General features: G+C 54.1%; 1 protein-coding gene and 1 pseudogene across 7 annotated transcripts in view; one reads left to right on the top strand and one right to left on the bottom strand.

The window, feature by feature from the left end:
* On the top strand, positions 1,745-4,593 carry Cyp21a2-ps (cytochrome P450, family 21, subfamily a, polypeptide 2 pseudogene; annotated as a pseudogene).
* Tnxb (tenascin XB) overlaps positions 4,209-17,235 on the bottom strand; it is a 59,363-nt gene continuing 46,336 nt past the window's right edge. For 5 of the 7 annotated variants that reach the window (XM_006525185.4, XM_006525188.4, XM_006525186.4 and 2 more), the window contains 20 exons: positions 14,325-14,645; positions 13,630-13,953; positions 13,000-13,320; positions 12,267-12,590; positions 10,827-11,114; positions 10,234-10,512; positions 9,153-9,434; positions 8,033-8,341; positions 7,388-7,723; positions 7,016-7,138; positions 6,758-6,901; positions 6,464-6,583; positions 6,215-6,358; positions 5,995-6,125; positions 5,740-5,872; positions 5,490-5,641; positions 5,293-5,389; positions 5,045-5,206; positions 4,800-4,963; positions 4,218-4,498 (listed from right to left, as the gene is read on the bottom strand). In XM_006525185.4, coding sequence (XP_006525248.1) covers positions 4,397-4,498; positions 4,800-4,963; positions 5,045-5,206; positions 5,293-5,389; positions 5,490-5,641; positions 5,740-5,872; positions 5,995-6,125; positions 6,215-6,358; positions 6,464-6,583; positions 6,758-6,901; positions 7,016-7,138; positions 7,388-7,723; positions 8,033-8,341; positions 9,153-9,434; positions 10,234-10,512; positions 10,827-11,114; positions 12,267-12,590; positions 13,000-13,320; positions 13,630-13,953; positions 14,325-14,645 — 4,256 coding nt within the window. In that variant the 3' untranslated portion in view covers positions 4,218-4,396. Of the gene's footprint in view, positions 4,499-4,799; positions 4,964-5,044; positions 5,207-5,292; positions 5,390-5,489; positions 5,642-5,739; positions 5,873-5,994; positions 6,126-6,214; positions 6,359-6,463; positions 6,584-6,757; positions 6,902-7,015; positions 7,139-7,387; positions 7,724-8,032; positions 8,342-9,152; positions 9,435-10,233; positions 10,513-10,826; positions 11,115-12,266; positions 12,591-12,999; positions 13,321-13,629; positions 13,954-14,324; positions 14,646-17,235 lie in introns of all 7 variants that reach the window. The other 2 variants (XM_006525191.4, NM_031176.2) reach the window with 2 other exon arrangements.

Genomic DNA, 17,235 nt, shown 5'->3' with positions numbered 1-17,235 from the left:
GCTTTATTTGACAGCCTGGGCAGAGGTTTAATTTTCTTAGTTGTAAGATTAGAACTATGTACTAGAAGGAGTGGAGAATGTGAGACCCCAACTTGGATCGTTTCTCCCTGAGAGGTAAAGCCCCTAAAACATTCCCCCAAGCTAGTTTTCCCTGATCTCTAAAAATACAGCCAGAAAGAAGCTCTTTGTTCTCTATAGCCAGCAAAAAGCCTTTTTGTTTCTGAGCCTTACAGCCAGATGTGATAATTGTAATTTTACCAAGGACAGAGAAGAACACCCCTCCCAACTCCTCCCAACTCTCCTACCAATTCCTCAGCTACCTGTTAAAAGACCCCTACTGTTACCACTCAGGGTCGAACTCCCCTGCCCTGCCCGGCTGAAGGAGTTCATCCTCAGCTAGCTAATAATAAAACCTCTTGCAGTTTGCATCAGGTGTGGTTTTCTCTCGGGTCATTGGGTGCCGGCCAGCTCATCACAGTTGAGTGGAGGCCCAGCTTCAGGGTTCTTATGGAAGAAGAAGAAGAAGAAGAAGAAGAAGAAGAAGAAGAAGAAGAAGAAGAAGAAGAAGAAGAAGAAGAAGAAGAAGAAGAAGAAAAAGAAGAAGAAAGTCTGGTTGTGGTTGTGGGGGAACATAGATTTTGTTTACTTTTACACATACATACAACATAAAATATAAGTAAATGTAACGCTAAACAACCAAAGAAACCCCTCTGTGTTTTGTTAGTACACATGAATGTGCACGTTGTGCATATGCAGTACACCTCTGCAGCCAGAAGAGGGCACTGGAACTGCAGAAATAGAGTTGCAGAAGGTAATGAGCTGCCACAGAGGTGCTGGCAACTGAACCCAGGTCCTCAGCAGGAGCAACCAGGGCTCTTAACCACTGAACCACCTCGCCAGCCCTGTGTTATAAGTTCATCATTCCATAAATGGTGAAGAGGAGGCAGGAAGATAGCGGGGGCTCAGTGGCCAGCTTGCCTGGATGAATCAGGGAGGTTCAGGAAAATGAGCCCTCAGGGGTCTTGTCCCTTGGACAGACCAACTGAGGCTGACCTGTGGTTACCACACACAAGCACAACACCCTCTGCCACACCCCACCCCCACCCAGGCATCACACCAAAGGGAAATCTAACAAAGAATTGCACAAGGAGCCAGGTGACTCATGTCTGCATTCCCAGCTATTTGGGGAGCTGAAGGAAGGTGCAAAGTTTCTGCCTGTCTGAGCTACACGGTGATTTCAAGGTACCCTAGGCAACTTAGTGAGGCTCTTTTTCAAACTAACAAAAGAGGGTCTAGGACTATGGATGCACCTGGCAGTGGAGGGCTGGCCAGGCATCACAAAAATAAAGTTAACAGTAGTGGTAATAAAATCAATAAAATAAAATATCCAAAAGGCGTATTGGGCAGAGACTGCTATTCATTTCTTTTCTCTAGAACAAATGTACTCCACTCAGCTGGTCCAAGGGGAGGTATGGTGGGAGGGGCCGGCTCCAGTGGACTCTCCGCCTACTTGGCTGAAACAGAGTTAGGAAACTGACTGCGATACAGAGAGGTCAGGGTCTTGCATCCCTTCCTTTCTTCTTGATGGATGGTCCCATCTTTGATCCACAGATTCTCCAAGGCTGATGGAGACTGTGCCATTGTGAAAACATACTGTTCTGTGTTGGGGACAGGAAGGGACCTGAAGCAAAGGTCAGAGCCACAGCAGAGCAAAGGACTGGAGTTGGGGGCTATAAAAGGCCATATCAGGGCCCTGCACAAGTGCTGGGCCATGCTGCTACCTGGGCTGCTGCTGCTGTTGCTGCTGCTAGCTGGCACCCGCTGGCTGTGGGGCCAATGGAAGTTCCGGAAGCTGCACCTCCTGCCTCTGGCCCCGGGTTTTCTGCACTTCCTACAGCCTAACCTTCCCATTTACCTGCTTGGCCTCACTCAGAAACTCGGGCCCATCTACAGGATCCGCTTGGGGCTGCAAGGTAAGCCAGTCTTCTGTCTTGGTGTGACCCCTTCTTCCCTGCCTGACATTGTCCTTTCCCCCTCCTTCTTTTCCTTCTCCTTCTCCTCTTCCTCCTCTTCTTCTTCCTCCTATCTTCCTCCTCCTCCACCACTCCCTCTTCTTCTTTAAGATTAGATCTTATATACAGCCCTTGTTGGGCTGAAAATCACTATATAGACCAGGCTAGTCCCAAACTCAAAGAGATCCACCTGGTGTGGCCTTTGATCTCCTTGGTTGCTTGTGGTCATGTCTTTCTTTCTACCATCTCTCCTGCAGGAAAGATGGACTTGGACCTGTCCCTGGGGGATTACTCTCTCATGTGGAAGGCCCACAAGAAACTCTCTCGGTCAGCCCTGATGCTGGGCATGCTAGACTCCATGGAGCCTCTGATAGAGCAGCTGACCCAGGAGTTCTGTGAGGTGAGGATAGCTCTTGTAGCCTGACCCTCTTGGGGTCAGCCTCCCTCTCCCGCCAGTACCCCTCTGGCTCCACAGCCTCTGCAGCCTTTCTCTCCTCCACAGCGCATGCGAGCCCAGGCTGGCACCCCCGTGGCCATCCATAAGGAATTCTCCTTCCTCACTTGCAGTATCATCTCCTGCCTCACTTTTGGAGACAAGGTCCATGTTACCCTCTTGCCCACCCCTAACCCCCCTCTGGCCCTCTGCGGGTCTTGAACTCAAAGCATGCCCTCCTGTTCCGGCAGGACAGCACGTTGGTACAGACCCTTCACGACTGTGTCCAGGACTTGTTGCAAGCCTGGAACCACTGGTCCATCCAAATCTTGACGATAATTCCCCTTCTCAGGGTGAGGAGTTGCAGCCCAGTCTCCCCTGGGTTGTGGGGGAGGGGACCACCAGTCTCCACCCTGCAGCTGACTCTCTTTCCTGCCCCAGTTCTTCCCCAACCCAGGCCTCCAGAAGCTGAAGCAGATCCAAGAGAGTCGGGACCATATCATAAAGCAGCAGCTGAAGCAGCACAAGGTGGATGTTGCAGGGGCACCAGCTCCTCTGGCCTCAGCCAGTGATGTGCCTGCCACCCCCCACCCCCACCGACCGCCACCACTGCTGGACACACAACTTCCCCTGCCTTTGCAGGACAGCCTGGTTGCAGGCCAATGGAAAGACATGATTGACTACATGCTCCAGGAAGTGGAGAAGCAAAGGGATGGCAAAGACAAAGAGCAACTCCACGAGGGGCACGTGCACATGTCGGTGGTGGACCTGTTCATCGGCGGCACCGAGACCACGGCTACCACGCTCTCCTGGGCTGTGGCTTTCCTGCTTCACCACCCTGAGGTGCACTGTGGGAAGACTGCTCCTTCTGGAACCTTGATCCAGTTGCCCTACTCTTGACTGCTTGGCCTGGGCTATGCTCACAGAGGGGGCTCTAGGGTCAGCTAGATGGCAGGAGGGAGGAGCTGCAGGCTGGGCAGCTGTGAGCCACCTGGGCAGGCAGCTGTGAGCCACCTGGGCAAAGTCTGGTCCCTAGAACCCAGCCTTGCCCCTCCTTCTCAGATCCAGAAGTGACTGCAGGAAGAGTTAGACCTCAAGCTGGGCCCAGGCTCCCAGCTCCTGTACAGGAACCGAATGCAGCTGCCTCTGCTCATGGCCACCATTGCTGAGGTGCTGCATTTGCGGCCTGTGGTGCCCTTGGCCTTGCCCCATCGTGCAACTAAGGCTAGCAGGTGATTCCCTGGGGGTAAGGGTTGAGGGAGGAAGACCTCGACAGCTCCTGACTCCACCTTTCCCTCAGCATCTCTGGCTATAACATCCCCAAGGATATGGTCATCATCCCCAACATCCAAGGCGCCAACCTGGATGAGATGGTTTGGGAACTGCCCAGCAAGTTCTGGCCAGGTATGAGGCAGACAGGAAAGGGAGCGGGAGAGGGCCGGCCTCTGCTGGGACAAACTTCTCTAGCTCTCCATCTACTACCCACAGATCGCTTCCTGGAACCTGGCAAGAATCCCAGAACACCATCCTTTGGCTGTGGGGCACGCGTGTGCCTGGGAGAGCCTCTGGCACGGCTGGAGCTCTTTGTGGTGCTGGCTCGTCTGCTGCAGGCCTTCACTCTGCTGCCTCCACCAGATGGAACCCTGCCCTCCCTGCAGCCCCAGCTTTATGCTGGCATCAATCTCCTGATTCCTCCTTTCCAGGTGCGGCTGCAGCCCAGAAACCTGGCAGCCCAAGAACTGGGTGAGAAAACCTTGACAGGATAGGATGAGCCTAGTGCCTCAGTTTCTCCTTTATTGCTCCATTTCCCCTCCCCTCCCCCCCTGTAAACATGGTGCTGTGAGATTGTGGCAGAGAAGGCCTCCTTGGTGTGGCATGCTGGCTCTTCTCTGGGCACAACCCCTCAGTGCTCGGCAGTCATACCGGGGTGTGAGTGAGGTGGGCAGCAGGCTCAGGTGCCCCTGGTGGGGACCTGGAAGTTTCTGGGTCGCAGCTTCATTTCCGTGAAGGGCACAGAGAACTCGAAGCCCTTCCAGTGGTACCAGCTCACTCCCTGAGGAGAGGGTTGTCAAGGGAAGAGAGTCAAGACAGTGCCATATCAATGCCACCTAATCCAGCCCCACCCTGCTCCTGTAGGTGACTCCCAGGGTCCAGCCATCTCCCCCATGATCCCTGAGCTGGTGCCTTCTGCCCAGTAATAAATGGTCTCTTCAAGTTTCCTCAGCAAGGTTGGCATGAGTGTCTCATTTCACAGTTGAGCCTCTGAGGCACGAGTTCAGCCCTTCATGTGAGAGGACTTCAGCCCGGGTCACCCAGATCCCAACGTGGAGTCCTGTGGTCCCCACGGCCCCCACCTGGTGATCCACTGTGCTCCCATAGAGCCCATTGAGGTTGGCGTAGTGACAGTTCCTGTACCACCAAGCCCCACGATAAGAGACAGCGCAAGAGATGAGCAAGTTGTTGGGGTCTCGATCACGGGCAGAAAAGACACTGCCACTGTGGTAGCTCATAGAGTCGCCTGGCAGGGCATGCGAAGACATAGTGAGGATCACCCCGCCTCGTGCCCACCCGCCCCCACATCATCTGTGCCCACACTTACCTGCAGTCCCATGGTAGCCCTCAAGGTGTAGGCGGTAGTTCTCCTTTGCTGAGTCTACACGGAAGAAGTCATACTGGGCGAACACGGCTTCCTTTCCGGCCCGCAGGTCCACACGCAGAGAATAGTCTCCAGCCTGTGTTAGGCTGTGCAGGGCCTCGTTGCCTGGGGTGGAGCATGCTTCATCAGGGTACTGGGGTTCACTGGACTGCCATCCCTTCCCTGGCTCCCCAGCCCTATGAAGCACGGACCCAGCCAGAATTCCCCGGAAATGTTCCCAAAACCATGGGCGTACTCCTCCCAGTCTCTCCAGAAGTCCGTCTGTCCATCCATGCGGCGCTGGAACACCTGGAAAGCAATCAAGGCCAAAGTCAGCCTGTGGTTCCCCTGCATCGTCTCCTGTGCTACACAGTGATAAGCAGGGAGCCGGGCTCTGAATGGAACCCACCAGCCAACCACCTCCATCAGTCTCCATGTCACAGAACACATCCAAAGGCCGCTCACGGTTGCCATTGAGGAAGATGGTGGTGGTCTTTGAGGCACTGGGCCCATTCTTCAGCTCCTCCCCACAGTCCCGGGGGAAGGGGATCCGCAGCCCACCTGCGGAGAGGAGGTGGAGAGTCTGTCTGTTCTCCTCCCCAAACCTCAGATCCCAGAGCCCCCCAACCCCCGCGAAGCTCAAACCCCAGAGCCAGTACCAGTAGTAAAGGAAGTGAGCACGGGAGGTGTAAGGCTCTCGCCCCAGATGGCCCGCAGCTGGGCACTGTAGAAGGTGGAGGGGAAGAGGCGCAGAAGCCTGTGCGAGGTGGTTCCTGCTGGAAGCAGGATTTCCTGGAGACAGACGAGGGACAGACATGTCAGTGGAGGGCCAGATGGAGACTCTCTAGGAGAGCTAGAGGAGGCACCTCCAAATCAAGCCGCGTGGAATGCTGATGGCCAGTGAAGTGGGGTACCTGAATCTGTCCTCCAGGGGTGTCAAAGCTGAGCAGGTAGCCTGTGGGTGGGACTTCAGGCTCAGTCCAAGTGAGCAGGGCCGTGCGAGGAGTCACTTCCTTGGCCTCCAAGTCCTGGGGGGGCTTTAACCCTGGAAGGAGAAGGATGGAAAGAGACAAAAATGAGGCCCATGTCTATTCTCCTCAATCTCCTGTGACCCACACGCAGCCGTGGCTATACCTGTGGTGAAGGTTATGCTGGCTGGGGAGGTGAAGTTAGGACCCCGGAGACCACGCACGGTGGCTGTGTAATTGGTGTCGAGTGCCAGGTCAGTCAGTGGGTAGTCCACAGCGCTGCCAGGTGCTGAGGCCTGAAGGGGTGGGGCTAGGAGTGGGAGGGGCATCAGCTCCTATCCATCTGAGCTGTACCCTGTTACCCGCTTCTCCACCCCAAACAAGTCTTCTTTAGAGGAGGTTTGTTCTCACTCACCCCCAGGGGATTCGACCTCGACGTCATATTTGTCCACTGGTTTGTGGGGGGGTTTCCAGTGTAGAAGGGCAGATCCGTCAGTCAAGTTCAATGCCCGTAGCTGGGTGGGACCATCAGGCACTGGGCAAGAACAGGGAGCTCAGAGGCATCCCTAGCCCTAACTCTCCCGACCCTGCTGGCTCCTCCCTCATTGGAGGTTGGAACCCGGGGATCCTCTGCCCCCATTACACCCTTACCCCCTTTTTTGCTTTCTCTTTCTCTACCTCTCCTCGTGCTGGGGGCTGTCTCTCTTACCTGTGGTGAGGAAGCCTGTGAGAGGCTCGCTTTCCTCAAAGCCACGGACGGAGACCACAGTCACCTCATAGCGAGTGTCTGGAATCAGCCCTTGGAGGATCTGGGTCTGGGTCCGGCCATCCACCTGCACACTTTGTGGCTCTCCTGCAAACATGGACGGAGCCTGAGAACAGCTAGAGAGCAGGCAGTGTGCAGGGGTGGTAGTGGGCAAGAGAGGAGAGCCAAGGAGGTCATGAGGGTAAGGAAAGGGGTCTTCACCTCCATCTGCTAGCTGGTAGGAGATTTTGAAGCTGTCCACCCTGGACGTTGGCGGCACCCATTTGACTTTGGCTGATGTTTCCCCGATGTCGCTGAATTGCAGGTCCCGGGGGCTCTCCAGAACTGGGGGCATAAGGGATGGGTAGAGCGGCTAAGGCACGGATAGGCAGGCTCCTGCCTTTTCTCCTTGGGTGCACTGGCTCCAAAGAGGCCTGTTACCTTCTCTGGTAGGTTCCTCAGGACAGGTGTCACTCTCTACGTGTTTTCAACCCTTCCCTCCCCCACCCCACCATTACCACACAGGTTGTTATATGCTGGGTCCCACCCCGCAAAACAGGAAGCCCTTTCTTTGGTGTTCCTGCGGGCCCTCACCTGGGCTGAGTGTGCGGGCAGTGCCCTGGATGCTGTCTGCCTTGTGTGGCCCACGCAGCCCATACAGAGTAAGGCTATACAGGGTCCCAGGACGCAGGTCCCGGAGCATGGCGGATCGCCGCACGCCTGGCACCATAAGCTCTCGCTGTTGCAGAGTGCGAGGATTCTGCTCCAGGGTACTCAGTAGGGGGACCCCAAAGCGTAGCAGGAAAGAGTCAAAGGCCCCAAGCGGGGCTTCCCAGTTTAGCCGCAGAGAACTGGTGGTCACATCTGAAACTGAGAGCTGGGACAGGCGGGGCCCGGGGTCCCCTGGGCCCTGACCAGCAGGAACTGGATCTGTGTGAAGTGGGTAGGAGAAAAGGGTTTGGAGACAGATGCATGATGCCAGTTCTAAGGTTTATAGCATGTCCCTTTGTCATCTTATCCTGATCCTCTTGGTCAGTAAAGTTGGGCTAGTGAGGAACAGAGCCACAGGAGGGGTGTTCAGTGGCCCGACATGGGAGCAGAGGCAGGGGCTGTGGAGGGCAAATGGCCTCAACTCTTTCTGGGTGAAAAACTCCACAGGCCTTTCCTGTGGAAGCCAATTTAGGGTGCCACCTTCCACCCTTCCTACCCCAGACTAGGATGGTACAGGCCTGGCCCTACCTGTGGTGCCCTCTACAGACACAGGTCCGTGGCGTGTCCCTTCACGGAGGCCATAGAGGAAGAACTTGTAGGAAGTTTTGGGTTCCAGGCCTGAGATGAGGACTTTGTCCTGGTCTCCATCAACAAGCAGGGCCTGGGTTTCATTCTCTGTGTCCTGGTACTGGACCACAAAGGAGTCAAAGGGGCCACGAGCCACAGCCCAGGAGAGTCGCAGGGAGTCTGGGGTTGCCTCTGTCACTGCCAGCGTCCCCAGGCCGGGAGCATGAGGGGGCTCAGTGTGGTCTGGGGCTGATATGTCAACTTCTGAGGCTGCATGGGAGAAACCAGAGCAGAATCTACGCGGGGGTGCCATGGGGCCCTCCCTTCCCATCTTGCCCTTCAGAGGAAAGCTGGCAAGGCTGGCTTGAGACTGGTGACACCTCATAGTCCTGGCAGAGCAGCCCACGAGAGGAAAGGGAGGGAGGAGATCATCTAGAACCTTCCAGTTCTTGAACTCATTTCAGCAGTGTGCCCCAGGAGACCTCTCTGAGAAGAGCCCCAGGGTCTGTCTCCTGTCTGGGAAGCTGTTGGTCTTTCCTCTACCTCTCAATGTATCTGGACCTGAGACTCACTTCTGCTCTCCCAGCCTTGGGCACATCAAGCCCGCCTCAGCAGTGGCCCCACCCATAGAGCCTTTTGAAAGCAGCTGAAGGTGGCACCGACTGGTGTACGTGCCTGGCAAGACACACTAGCCATGTGCCCTTCTGAGGTGGGTGTCAGTGGCCTCTGCCCACTGGCTTTCTCGGTGGTTTTCCCTTTCAGAAAACATCTCTGGCTCACTAGCATGGGAGGTGTGTGCTGATGTGGCAAGCCTACATTGTGAGGAGCTAAAGTTGCTCCAACAGGGCGGTGGGAAGCAGCCCTTGAGGGGATGGCTGGGCTTGAGAGAGAAAGCAGGGAATCCTCAAGGCCTTTCCTTCCTGCTTGGCCTGGCTTCTCCTGTTCTTTCAAATGACTGATTAACACCTGGGGTGGGGTGGGCACAAACTCTCCCTTCTCTGGCTCTGGCCAGGCCTCTCCCCCTCCCTCCTGTCCACTCCAGTCAGTTCCGTGGTCTTCAGACCAGGCAGGACAGCCTCACCTGTCACTCCCAAGGCAGAGATGGGTCCCAGGCGCTTCCCTCCAGTGAGCCCATAGAGCAGGAACTTGTATTTCCTGCCTGGCTGTAGACCCTCTATGGTGACCTCTCGCTGGTCTGCAGCCAAGGACACCGTCTGGAGCTGCCCATCCCTGTCCTTGTACTGGACCAGGAAGGAGTCAAAGGGACCCTGGGCCACAGACCAAGAGAGGTGCATGGAGTCAGAGGTCTCCTCTGTCACTGACAGTTCACCGAGGCGGGGCTGTGGTGTCTTCTCCACGGGAGCTGAGAGGAGGGTAGGAAGATTCAGTTCACAGTCTTCAGAGGAAAGCAAGGATACATGTGTAGCCTTGGGGACAGACACCCAGCCCGTAGATGACAGACAATGCTTGGAAGAGCTAGTGTAATGAGGGTTTGGTGGGGCAGAATTATGGTATCTGAGGGCTCCAGGCCCTGAAGTCTGCTTGGGTGAATCACGGACCTGGGAGTTGGGTCATGGGCCCACCCTACCCCTTCCTTGGTGCTGAGTCATGGGCACAAAAGTACCAGAATTTTCCATAGACTTTCTGCAGCCAAGGCCTCCCTTTCTATCTCCTGACTTAGGGTTGGGAAGAAGGAAGACAGTGGGATACTTGTCACATGGGGAGCAGTGGGCTGTGGGTCACACAGGGAGCTCTGGGCTGAGTGTCACACAGGGAAGACAGTGGGCTGTAAGTCACACAGGGAGCAATGCAGGTCACACAGGGTGCAGTGGGCTGCAGGTTACACAGTGAGCAGTGGGCTGCAGGTCAGACAGGGGAGGAGGTAGGTAGTGATGCACAGCAGGTGGCCTACCCATACCATGTGGCTAGTAAGGACTGGCCTGGTCTTTGATCCCAGGTTAGCCAAGCCTAAAAGCTGCTTTCCCTTGGCAGCAGAAGTGGAAGGAAACAGTGTGAACAAAATGCTGAGGTCCTGCCCAGCCCAGGAACAGAGATTTGCCTTTGCTGAAAAGACCTTTAGTCCCAGACTGAAGACAAGATTAGTCCCTGGAAGGCCCTGGGGATGGGAGCTTCACAAGGCGGGAGGCAGGCCCTCTGCTCACCCGTGGTGCCCTCCACGGAGACAGGCCCCAGCCGTTTGAGGCCTATGAGGCCGAAGAGCAGGAACCTGTATTTTCTATTGGGCTCCAGGCTGGAGATGGTGACCTCACGTTGGTCTGCTGCTGCAGGCACGACCTGGACCTGCCCTCCCCTGTTCTTGTACTGGACTAAGAAAGAGTCGAATTCACCCTCAGGAACAGTCCAGGAGAGACCCACGGAGTTTTGGGTCGTGTCTGTCACGGTGAGCTCCCCAAGACGAGGAAGCAGCTTTGCATCAGAGACTGGAGAGGAGAGGAGACTGCTTAGAGAGTGTAGAGCAGTTGCAGGGGTGACGGGCTCTGGTTTGGGTCCTCTGGTTTTGGTGGGTTATTGGGCAGGGGTAGGGGTAAAAGAGCCTCCAGCAAAGGAGGCAAGTGTGCCTTCCTCATTCTGAAGACAGTAAGGAGAAGGACCAGAGGGAGGTATGAATTTGGGTAGATCTGACAAAGAAATGGGTCAGCAAAGGTTTGGAATGTGGGACACTGAAATGTGAAATTCCAACAGTTGCCACAAGGGTGCAGCGGTGGACGGGGGCTGATGCCAGGCCCTCACTCACCAGTCTTTGCTTCTGTGGAGACAGGGCCATGGCGCTTCCCATCCTTGAGTCCAAAGAGTAGAAACTTGTACTTTCGGGCTGGCTCCAAACCTGAGACGGTGACCTCACCCAGGTCTCCACTCACAGGCACCATCTGGGGCTGCCCCTGTGTGTCCTTGTACTGGACCAGGAAGGAGTCGAAGGGGCCCTGGGCCACAGTCCAGGACAGGTGCACTGTACTGGAAGTCACTTCTACTGCAGCCAGCTCTCCCAGGCGGGGCTCTATGGGGGGCTCTGTGGTCAGAGAGGCTGCAAGAGAGTATATGAGACTGAGGAATGGGGACCAGGCAGTCCCTAGGCTGCAAAGCAGCTTCTCAGGGCCTCTTCTAACTCTCTACCCAACCCCAGCCATGGACGCCCCGCAACTGCTGCAGGCGGCTCACACTTAGGAGAATCTCCCAAGTGTGTTTAGCACAGAGTTCTCAGCCTGTGGGTCAAGACCCCTTGAAAAACTAAAATATTATACCTCCAAAGCATCTTTGCCTTTAAAATAACAAACCTCCAAAAATATTTGCATTATGATTCATGACAATAGCGAGGTTAGCCACGTGGTGGTGGCACATGCCTTTAATCCCAACACTCAGGAGGCAGAGGCAGGAAGAAGATCTCTGTGAGATCGAGGCTAGCCTGGTCTACAAAGAGAAAGAGTGCCAGGACAGCTAAAGTTATACAGAAAACCTTGTCTCAAAAACAAACAAACAAACAAAACAAGCAAGCAAAAACAAAACAAAACAAAAACAGTAGTTGGGGTCACCATGACATGAAGAACTATATTAAAGGGTCACAAAGAGGGCTCAGTGGTTCAGAGCACAAGCTGCTCTTCCAGAGGTCCTGAGTTCAATTCTGAGCAACCATATGGTGGACCACAACCATCTGTAATGGGGTCTGATGCCCTCTTCTGGCATGCAGGCATACATGCAAATAGAGCACTTGCATGCATTAAATAAATAAGTTCTTAAAGAAGTTTTAAGGGTCACCCCATTAGGAAGGTTGAGAATCACTGGTTTAGCAGGTGTCACCATGAATGTCCCTCTGCTGCAGGAGCAGACACGACATGCGAAAAGCTTTATAAAACCCCACATAGTCCAGTTGGAGGCAGACCAGGACCCAAATGCAGAGCATTTGACGAGTCACCAGATACCCAGAGAGACAGCTAGGAATGAAGGAATGTGGGACTTAGTGGTGCTCTGGAGTGAGGGAGGAAGGCTGTATGGGGAAGGACAGGGGACAAGAACAGCTCTGAGGGCAGCCACACCGACCCATATTCTAGGTGAGGGGATCAGAAGCTTAGTGTCTGACACCAGAGGGACAGCTTGGAAGAAAGGGAGAGGGAAGGACAGGGCAGACAGGAAGGAGGAAAGATAGGGTCTTGAGAAGAAGCAGGTCTCAGTTTTCACTCACCAGTCACACCCACAGTCGACACGGGACCCACACGACGCCCCTCATGGAGCCCATACAGGTTCATCTTGTACTTGCGCCCAGGATCCAGGTCTCTCACGATGACCTCCCTCTCCTGGCCCCCGACACGCATCACCTGGGGCCGCCCATCACTGTCCTTGTACTGGACAGTGAAGGAATCAAAGTCTCCCTGGGGAACGGTCCAGGAGAGGCTCAGAGAGTCTGGGGACGATCCTGTCACTGTCAGCTCTCCCAGGAGTGGCTCCTCAGTGGGCTCTGGGGCCTCTATGCTGGGCTCTGTGGGGCTGGGGGGCTCTTCCACTGCAGCTGAAAAGGCGACAGAGAGGTTAGCAGGGTCTCCAGCAGATGTCCCTGACTCTTGAGAAGATGAAAGATGCTAAGGCTACCAGATGGGTCCCGATGTCATTTCAGAGAAGCCCTCTTTGAGTCCAGTGGCCCTGTTTACCTGATCAACATGCTCAAGCTTTTCTGGGTGTGTGAGTTTGTGTGACCTGATGCAACCTGAGCAGCTACCAGCACAGCAACGGCTTCTGTGGAAGCCCTTGCCCAGGGAGATAGGCCCACCACAGGAGGGACACACAGGCTACACCCTCAGCTACAGCAGCTCTGTTACTGAACACTTCAGTCACTATTGACCTATCAATTCCAGCTCATCTAACCTGAAGTCACTCCCCATTGAGTCCTCCACCCTGTGAGGATCCCACAGTCCACTCACTTGTCACCCCAACAGTAGACACGGGGCCAAAACGCTGACCACTGTGGATGCCATACAGGTTCATCTTGTACTTGTGGTCTGGCTCCAGGCCAGAGATGGTGACCTGGTCCTCATGCCCTGGCACCCGCACCACCTTGGGCTGCCCATCCCCGTTCTTGTACTGGATCACGAATTGCTCAAACTGCCCCTCAGGGACTGTCCAAGAGAGGCTCAGGGAATCAGACGTGGCATCTGTCACAGTCAGCTCTCCCAGGTGTGGCTTCTTAGGAGGGGGCTCAGGAGTTGTGGTGGGCACCACCTGTGTGGTCAGAGCTTCCTTCTCTGGAGATGGACACACACACACACACCACATTAGCTCTTCTCTGATCTTGGAATATAAAGAAGCATTTATAAACAATACGAGCAGCAGTGACTCCACCACATCTCCTCTGTCTTTCCAGACTTCCATTCCTAGAACACACCCAAATTTCTGCCAACACCCATGTGACTTCTCTCTCTCCATTCCTTATCTTTTTTGAACATGCTCCACATAGCCACTACCCTGTCTCCCCTGAACTGGCTCTCCTTGATGGACTTTCTTGCTGGGCTCAGATCTTTGCCCTGACCACGTTTAGAAACTTCTTTACTCACCAGTCATGCCCACGGTGGACACGGGGCCCACGCGACGCCCCTCATGGAGTCCATACAGGTTCATCTTGTACTTGCGCCCAGGATCCAGGTCTCTCACGATGACCTCCCTCTCCTGGCCCCCGACACGCATCACCTGGGGCCGCCCATCACTGTCCTTGTATTGGACAGTGAAGGAGTCAAATTCTCCCTGGGGGACGGTCCAGGAGAGGCTCAGGGAGTCTGGGGATGATCCTGTCACTGTCAGCTCTCCCAGGAGTGGCTCTTCCGTGGACTCTGGGGCCTCTGTGCTGGGCTCTGTGGGGCTGGGGGGCTCTTCCTCTGCAGCTGAGGAGACAGAGAGGTAAGCAGGGTCACCAGCCAGTGTCCTTGGCTTTTTAGGTGGAAGAAGGTGAGGCTATGGCTACCAGGGAGGTCCCCCTCTTGGGGTCTGATGTCCCTGGTCATCTGATAGCTGGCCAACATGCCCAAGTTCCTAGGTTAGCCAAGAGAACTTGGACAGTGCTGGCACAGCAAAGGTCTTGATGTCCCCATCCCCTGCACAAAAAAAGATAGGCCAGCTCCAGGAAAAGGCACATAGGCCATAGCCTCAGCCACAGCTGGTCTGGGGGATTATCCAGTCTTAGGTCATTGATCCCCACTCAGAGCTGGTGGTCCTTTCTAGTGGACCCCACCCTGGAATCCCACAGTCCACTCACCCGTCACCCCAACAGCAGACACAGGGCCCACACGCTGGCCACTGTAGATGCCATACAGGTTCATTTTGTACTTGTGGTCTGGCTCCAGGCCAGAGATGGTGACCTGGTCCTCATGCCCTGGCACCCGCACCACCTTGGGCTGCCCATCCCCGTTCTTGTACTGGATCACGAATTGGTCAAAGTGTGCCTCCGGGACCGTCCAGGAGAGGCTCAGGGAGTCAGGGGTGGCATCGGTCACAGTCAGCACTCCCAGGTGCGGCTTCTTAGGAGGAGGCTCAGTGGTCACGATGGGCTCTGCCTGTGTGGTCGTAGCTTCCTCCTCTGGTTATAGACAATTACGGGGACAGGTTATTTCCTAAGTTCCCATACAAAGGACGTTTATAAAATCAAAGCTCCGAGGAGCAGAACTGCACTGGCCACAGTGACATTTCTTTTCTGTGCCTTCTACCCTGCCATTCCTAGCTCCCACCTGGGCTTTCCACTCCTGCTCCGTCCACCCATGCCCACGTGATTTCTCCCTTGATCCAACACCTGATGCCTGTGATTGTACCCCATGTGGCCACTGCTCTGTGCCTCCCTCTGCTGGTTCTCCTTGCCATTTCCTTCCTCACTGGATTCACAACTTTGCTCCAGTCTGGGCTGGAACAGCTCCTTAGCAATCTGACCCACCCCTCCCAGACACAGTCCTTCCAGATGAGTTAGTTGTTGGAGGTCTCTGGCTGGGAACAACTGACACTTGGCTCCAGAGCGTCCAGATCAGGGCATAGGGTTCTTTGTGGAGTGAACTAATTGATGCACTGGAATTAAAATCTAACATTGCATCAAAAATAAAATGAAATAAAATAAGTAAGCCAGATATGGTGGAGCTCGCCTCTAATCCCAGCACTTGGGAGGCAGAGGCAAAGCGGGTCTCTGAGTTGGAGGCCAGCTGGGTCTACAGAGTGAGCTCCAGGACAGCCAGGGCTATACAGAGAAACCCTGTCTTGAAAATCAAAAATTAAAAACAAAATTAAGTCAATGGAGTGCATTTATAGGTGACAGTGAAACGCCAGGCTCTTTGCTATTCCCTCGTGGGCTGGGTGCACCGGACAAGGACAGAGTCTCTGTAAGGAGTCCTGGGACAGTGCATGCTCAGGGACAATTCCAAGGCTGCTGCCTCTGCTGTGGGCCTTTCTAGGCAGCCTGCTCCTTGGGATCCTGACTGGATAGCAGACTCTGGATGCCCTGCTGGGTCTGAGTGGGATTGGCAGAAGTTGGTGTAGTTGTTTCCTCCCAACTGAAACATCCCCTCTGAGTCTCTCTCAGGAAAGTCCTGAAGCTTACAGGATTTAAAAGGCCTCAGCATGGTTATGGAAGCATAACAATTGTAACTATCTGGCAGGTGCAAGCTGCACAGGAACTCCAGGAAAAAAGGAAAGGGCTTGTGGGGGCTGTAACCTCGGTTGGAGTTAGGTTTGCAGTGATTATCTATTTTCAGTCTGGTATCATCATATTCCTACATTTGACCCCTCTGGGCACGTTGGTTTACTACGCTAGACTTGGGTTGAATTGTTTCTTGGGTCTATTTTCAGTGCCTCATGTGGTGGGAGTAGATTCAGGTCTCCCCAGGACAGCCAACCAACATAACTGGAGAGCATCCAAGTGAGAAACTTGGGATTCCTTTTTCCTAAGTTGGATATGGTTGATGAATGGTTTGCACTACATAAATATAAGCTTGTCTGCAAAACAGTCAACGGACTAGAGGGTGTATTCCAGTTCTGAAAAGTAACACATAGGAAAGATGGTAAGCAAGCTACAGTGTCAGCTGAGTGACCTCTTCATAGGCAAAGATGTGAAACTGAAACTCAGCTGCCTTCTGCAAAAGAACTTGCCCACACAAGGGAGGAATTGCAATGCTCTCTGCTCATGAGTCTCTGGCTTGGGCCAGGGGAAGTAGAGAAAAGAAGACAAGATGGAGGCATTGTTGACTGTCTCTTACAGATGGCAGGATGCAAGACAAAGAGAGTGCAGATTGGACCCATGATAAAGAGCCTAGCGTAGGATACAAAATCTCAGATGCCCTGGCAGGAACTAGATGATTAAGGGCCAGGGAAGGGTGGAAGACAACAGACTTTAGGTCTGACCTCTGTGAGTGGTCTCACCATGAAGAGAGGAAGAGAATCTGTGGCTCAGTATGCAGGCAGGGCATTCATTAGTAATGACTGAGTCCAGTCAGCACATGAACAGCTTGGGAAAGACTTAAACTGAAAGCTTCCAACAGCCCTGCTTTGTGTGGCTGGGAACAGAGGCAGATGGGATTAATCTGAGTGGAGATGGAGAAACAGCATTATAGCAGCCAATCCCACCCCAAGACAAAAGCTTCATAACTGAAGGCAAAACAGGGAAAATGGCTCGCAGGAGCCAACAGGGACACTTAGTCCCCATAAATACCAGGGCCTTGGAGGCAACAGAATGGAGATGGTGTTGCTGGAAGAAACCAGGAGTAAGAGAAGCAACACTGATACCCAGCCCATCAAGTCAGATAAAAGTGTGTTCCCAGGAGAGCTAAGAAAGAGACCTGCAGCCAGATGTCTTCAATTGCAGTGTTCAAGGAGCAGAGGCAGGTGGATCTCTGTGAGTTTGGGGCTAGTCTGTTCTATATAGCAAACTCTAGGTCAGCCAGAGCTACACAGTGCTTCAGTGGCTTGTGGGGACCGGGGATGGGATGTGGTCTTCCTGAGTCAGAGTCTCTGGGAACTCAGAATGACTCTGAACAGTATGTAAATGACTTTTATAAAACACAGAAGCAGTTGAGAGGGAATGAGAGAAAGACAAGGAAGACCAAAGATCTGTTCTGGTCACGCAAAAGAAAATGTGCTGATATTAGTGTACAGACAATTCCTATGGGGAAAGTGAACAGAAAGCCAAATGC

Source organism: Mus musculus, chromosome 17 (assembly GCF_000001635.26).
Source record: "Mus musculus strain C57BL/6J chromosome 17, GRCm38.p6 C57BL/6J".
Lineage (NCBI taxonomy): Eukaryota > Metazoa > Chordata > Mammalia > Rodentia > Muridae > Mus > Mus musculus.
The sequence above is the reverse complement of the archived record's forward strand: the minus strand, read 5'-3'. Positions and strand labels throughout refer to the sequence as shown.